The sequence below is a fragment of the Tupaia chinensis genome, unplaced genomic scaffold (assembly GCF_000334495.1).
Source record: "Tupaia chinensis unplaced genomic scaffold, TupChi_1.0 Scaffold000368_1, whole genome shotgun sequence".
NCBI classification, from domain to species: Eukaryota; Metazoa; Chordata; class Mammalia; order Scandentia; family Tupaiidae; genus Tupaia; species Tupaia belangeri.
The window spans coordinates 1,198,888-1,204,708 of record NW_006159865.1 but is presented as its reverse complement, the minus strand read 5'-3'; the positions used below and the strand labels follow the sequence as shown (position 1 = coordinate 1,204,708).

Sequence of the window (5,821 nt, the reverse complement as noted above, 5' to 3'; positions counted from 1 at the left end):
AAAAAAAAAAAAAAAAAAGGAAGAAGAACAAAAAAAAGAGAGAGTTGTATTGTTGTAGCGATTTATGATCGTTCATCACCAACGCGTTCATTTTCAGCACTGAGATACTGCCACGGCGTAGAGATAGCTTTCTCTGTGTGCGTGGTTTGCTGGTTCCTTCTCCTACAGTGACACCTAAGCCAGGTATGTGAGAGGAGTTCAGTCAGACGACCTCGTAAATCTAATGACCCCTTACCTTTCTCTCCAGTCTTACCTCTTAAAGAGTGGTCTGTTTCTTTCCATACTGAAGAGAAACCTCAAAGCTCTGAAAGCATAACACTAGAAAATAAAAGGATACATGACGTTTCAATGGCTCAACAAATTCAAAGCTATTTAGGACAGGATAATCACAAGGTGAACATTAGAACAGTGTTGTTGTGAGCGGCTGGCCTGTCGGATCCACACCTTGGAACTGAAAAGAAAAAAAATACTAACGTCTGGAGTGGTTCTCCTATTTAAAATGTGTTTATGTTGTAGAATGCGAGGGATCTTGGCCTTGTTTCACTCAGGACTGGTCATTAACTCCTTTCTAGAAAGGACGAAATGAACACAGAGACAAGAAATAAAACTCTGATGTTGAGAAAACCAAACGTCCAAAGATTTCCAAGGGCTCACGGTGTGTTTTGTTTCTGGCCTGCTATGTATGCCTCAATATTTATATGACTTCTGTGAGAAAATAAACACTAGAAATGATGACATATAAAAATAGCCCCAGGCACGCTGGATTCAAACTTGACAAATTGGTCCCTTGAGGAAAGAGTCTTAAGCATTCCCCAAATAGAACGACCTACAGCAATTCCCTAGAATGCCCAGAAAGAGGCCTGTGAGGCTCGAACTAAGAAAAACAAACATCTGATATTTTGCAGCGCTGAGAAAAAAAAGAGAATTCCCAGCCTGTAGTTGTATCTGTACACCAGGTGACCACTGGGATGACTGAGGTCGACTAAACTGAATTTCAGACCAGTTTATAAAAGCAGTGATCTGAATAGAGAAGGGTTATTAATAAGATTATCCATAATACTATTCATAGCTACACATTTCAAAATGCACTTACTGCTTCTAATTTTTAGAAACTACCTAACACCATGGTCAAAAAGCACAGAGGATATAACAGGAGAATTACTGCTATTCTAATGAAACAGGTAAGATGTCAGAGTTAAGAATACTTAACAAATCATACACACCAAAAAATTAACAACACAAATACAGCATAAAAGTTTTGCTGAGGGGGAAAGGTGGCATGAAACATTTAATTTTTTTGAGCAAAATAACCTTTACACTGGGGAGAAAAAAGAAAAAGTTCATGGAGAAACAGAATTAAAGTACAAGTTAAATTTGATGCAAAATATTTTGAAATCCATACGTACATTCTCAGAATACATTTTCCAAGAACTTTTTGAAGATCCTTTAGAAAATCAACAAAATATTAGTATCTGATAGAAACGTATGCCTTCTAAAAATTATACATTAAAAAATACCATGAGGAAAATGGATGAAATGTAAGAAGTTACAATGAACAGGGACCAGGAGAGGATGAGACAGATTAATTTCCCCAATTTAAATCATGACATGTGGTACTCTTACTGAAAAATCACACTGTACTATATAAATATGTATGATTATTGTCTGATCATTTTAAATCTGTTTTATAAGTTTCCCTTTCTAAAGTGAAATGTTAGTGATGGAGATTTATGCTTAAAGATGGCAAATAATTTTCCCCTGTTATGTTTCTGATATATAAGCAATGCATATTTTCTTAAAAAAAAAAAATACAGTTTACTGGGCCAGCCAAGTGGAATGGTGGTCAAGGCACCTGGATGCCACATGGCCAACTTAACAGTTCAAGTCCTGGACCCGCTAAAAAAACATTATTAAAACATTAAAATAGAAACTACTGCTAAAGCAAGAAACATTTATATAAAATCACATAATTCACCCACACAGGAAATCCATCATCATTACCCCTGCCACATCATTTTAATACCGTTTGTTTCCATGCCAGCCTCCCTCATCTGATTGCTATCCCCCTCACCGTTAGTACAGGGACCAGCATTGACCTAAAAATTCTAAAAAGCAGATTATTTTCATTGAGATTGCCCCAGATTTCAACAATTTAAGGTTGAAGAACAATAGAAATATTTCTAACCTGTAATAGATTCGTTTTTGCTGCATTCCTTTGTTTATTTGGTAAAATTAATTTTGCTATTGTATATACACCATTTTCCTGGAAGAATAAAGAATATCAGTGACCAGTAACATTGCCATAGAGTTATACAAGCATAAAGAAGCCATGAAACAATCTCAAAAATGAATATTAAAGGAATGTTAGTATAATTTGGGGATATTAAATAAACAGTACAGGACAGTAATAAAAATGTCTATGTAATATTTTTAAATTCCAAAGATTATAACCATCATCTTAAAAGTTCAACTGTTTTTAAAAAGTCCATATTATAATTAATTTGGTATATAAATTTAAAGTGATTTAAAAAAACAAAGAATGAGTGTTAAAATATAAAGGGATCCAAATATCTTTGCATGTTCTATTTCAAAAACTTAACGATGAAACATCATTTCTCCCGTTATAGTTTTCATACTTCAAGAACACATATAGATGAAGCACTGTAAAACTATTTATAAAAAGAAAAACAAAGAAACGATAACTATAGCCTTAGAAACAAAAATGGTCCAGCCCTGTAGTGCATTGGGTAAGCCCTGTGCATAGGGAACTGGATTCCACGTGGTTGACCGCAGTCTGAATTCCAGCCAGGCACATGAGCATACGTGCCTGAAATCCTGATGCAATGAGGAAACGTGGAATAAAAGGATTATGGCATGACCAGGCCCTGTTAGGGAATGTGTTCTGTGCTTTCTCTCTCCCTCTTGCTCTCTGTGTGTGGCATGTGCACACGCCCTCTGACAATTAAAAAAAAAAAAAAAAAAAGATGAAGAAAATTAAATTTTTCTTCATTGAAATGAAGAGTTTTGCACATAACATGGGAAAAAAATGCACATAACATAGAAAAAAATCAACATCAATTAACCACATGTCAATCCTTTGTAAGCCAAGTTGAACTCAAAAAAAAAAAAAAAAGACAGGAATATAAAAATTCATTCTATTAAGTGAGAAATGCCAAAATATTTGAAAATCACACGACAGGATGGCAAACCTATCATCGGGGATTACAGACTGCAACATGAAGTGGCTAATCCCATGACTGGGGGGGCAGACAGCGGAGGGGAGGGGAGTGCGCTCACCTGCACCACCTGGTGGGCGTTGGTGTCGTTGAGCACCAGCTCCGTGAGCGCCGCACAGCAGGCTGGAAGGAAGACAGCCACGCGTTCAGTGTGTGTCATCGCTCTGAGTATCCTGAACATAGGGACCAGCATTGACCTAAAAATTCTAAAAAGCAGATTATTTTCATTGAGATTGCCCCAGATTTCAACAATTTAAGGTTGAAGAACAATAGAAATATTTCTAACCTGTAATAGATTCGTTTTTGCTGCATTCCTTTGTTTATTTGGTAAAATTAATTTTGCTATTGTATATACACCATTTTCCTGGAAGAATAAAGAATATCAGTGACCAGTAACATTGCCATAGAGTTATACAAGCATAAAGAAGCCATGAAACAATCTCAAAAATGAATATTAAAGGAATGTTAGTATAATTTGGGGATATTAAATAAACAGTACAGGACAGTAATAAAAATGTCTATGTAATATTTTTAAATTCCAAAGATTATAACCATCATCTTAAAAGTTCAACTGTTTTTAAAAAGTCCATATTATAATTAATTTGGTATATAAATTTAAAGTGATTTAAAAAAACAAAGAATGAGTGTTAAAATATAAAGGGATCCAAATATCTTTGCATGTTCTATTTCAAAAACTTAACGATGAAACATCATTTCTCCCGTTATAGTTTTCATACTTCAAGAACACATATAGATGAAGCACTGTAAAACTATTTATAAAAAGAAAAACAAAGAAACGATAACTATAGCCTTAGAAACAAAAATGGTCCAGCCCTGTAGTGCATTGGGTAAGCCCTGTGCATAGGGAACTGGATTCCACGTGGTTGACCGCAGTCTGAATTCCAGCCAGGCACATGAGCATACGTGCCTGAAATCCTGATGCAATGAGGAAACGTGGAATAAAAGGATTATGGCATGACCAGGCCCTGTTAGGGAATGTGTTCTGTGCTTTCTCTCTCCCTCTTGCTCTCTGTGTGTGGCATGTGCACACGCCCTCTGACAATTAAAAAAAAAAAAAAAAAGATGAAGAAAATTAAATTTTTCTTCATTGAAATGAAGAGTTTTGCACATAACATGGGAAAAAAATGCACATAACATAGAAAAAAATCAACATCAATTAACCACATGTCAATCCTTTGTAAGCCAAGTTGAACTCAAAAAAAAAAAAAAAAGACAGGAATATAAAATATCATTCTATTAAGTGAGAAATGCCAAAATATTTGAAAATCACACGACAGGATGGCAAACCTATCATCGGGGATTACAGACTGCAACATGAAGTGGCTAATCCCATGACTGGGGGGGCAGACAGCGGAGGGGAGGGGAGTGCGCTCACCTGCACCACCTGGTGGGCGTTGGTGTCGTTGAGCACCAGCTCCGTGAGCGCCGCACAGCAGGCTGGAAGGAAGACAGCCACGCGTTCAGTGTGTGTCATCGCTCTGAGTATCCTGAACATGAAGACTCTTCATCCACAGGGAATTTTAATAGCAAAGGCAGTCCTTGGGAGATACTAATTCTCCTTCTGGCACAGCCTTGGAAGACGGGAACTGCCAACGGCTCCTCTCCATTCCAGGTAAGTCATGCCGGTAGATGCCACAGCAGCCTTACCTGGGTGCTTGCTGTGTACCAGGAAGCAGAGACTGCCTCTGCCTGGTTCACTGTGACCCCCACACCCAACATGTGCCTGGCACTTAGCAGGTGTTCAATCAATTTGTCTACAATGGCTGTGAATGGATACCCCTGTCTTATTAAATGGATCCTTGCAATAAGTGTATGCCCTATGATTACCAGTATTAGTGAGGAGAAAGCAGGTTCAGCGAGGTTAATAGACCAGCCCACACAACCGGTTAGGGGAAGGAGCCAGGAGTCTGAACCCAGTCTGCCAGATGGTAAGTCCTAAATCCTGAGCAGTACTGTTCCCGGCCCGTACAGCCACCATGGCAGCCTTTGGTGACATTCTGACAGAGACACTTGTCCTCCCAGATGCCAGACTCTATAGCACAGCCCACCTACAAAGGATAATAGCTTTGTTTAGCCCTGCATCGGTGCAACACCTTGCTAAAGACTACATACACCCTCATGTACTGTCACAACAACCCACGAACCATGACACCGGGATTATCACCAGTTTTATATGAGTGAAACTCAAGCTTGGAGAAGTTAAGGAACTTGCCCAAGGCCATGTGGCCACCAAAGTGGGTGGAGCCAAGGGGCCTGGGTGGTACCACAGCAGTAAAATATGATGTTCTGTAAAGGTGACCCACATGGGCAGTTTAGGGGTCCACTTCTGGAGACCACCCTGAGCACACTGGGCTTGCATATAGTCATTATTCAAGGCCGATGGGACTGGGGGTAGATCTGGCCATCAAGGCCCTGTTGCAAGTGTCCCCTCCCCCTTTCTCTCATGGAAGAAATAAACAAAGATAAACAAACAAACAAACAAAAAAGCAGGTGGAGCCAAAACTCAGGCCCTACTTTAAACGATGCTTGGGAACCAGCAGTTAGCGTAATGGCTATGTCGCTGG

The 5,821-nt window shown here is 38.7% G+C and overlaps 1 protein-coding gene across 6 annotated transcripts in view; it reads right to left on the bottom strand.

Moving 5' to 3' along the window:
* Positions 1 to 5,821, bottom strand: part of NEK10 (NIMA related kinase 10) — a 225,545-nt gene that overhangs the window by 140,459 nt on the left and 79,265 nt on the right. For 5 of the 6 annotated variants that reach the window (XM_006153310.3, XM_006153312.3, XM_006153311.3 and 2 more), the window contains exons 14-16: positions 4,633 to 4,694; positions 3,523 to 3,600; positions 254 to 318 (exon numbers count right to left, since the gene is read on the bottom strand). In XM_006153310.3, coding sequence (XP_006153372.1) covers positions 254 to 318; positions 3,523 to 3,600; positions 4,633 to 4,694 — 205 coding nt within the window. Of the gene's footprint in view, positions 1 to 253; positions 319 to 2,185; positions 2,264 to 3,297; positions 3,361 to 3,522; positions 3,601 to 4,632; positions 4,695 to 5,821 lie in introns of those variants that run through there. The other variant, XM_014589674.2, reaches the window with a different exon arrangement.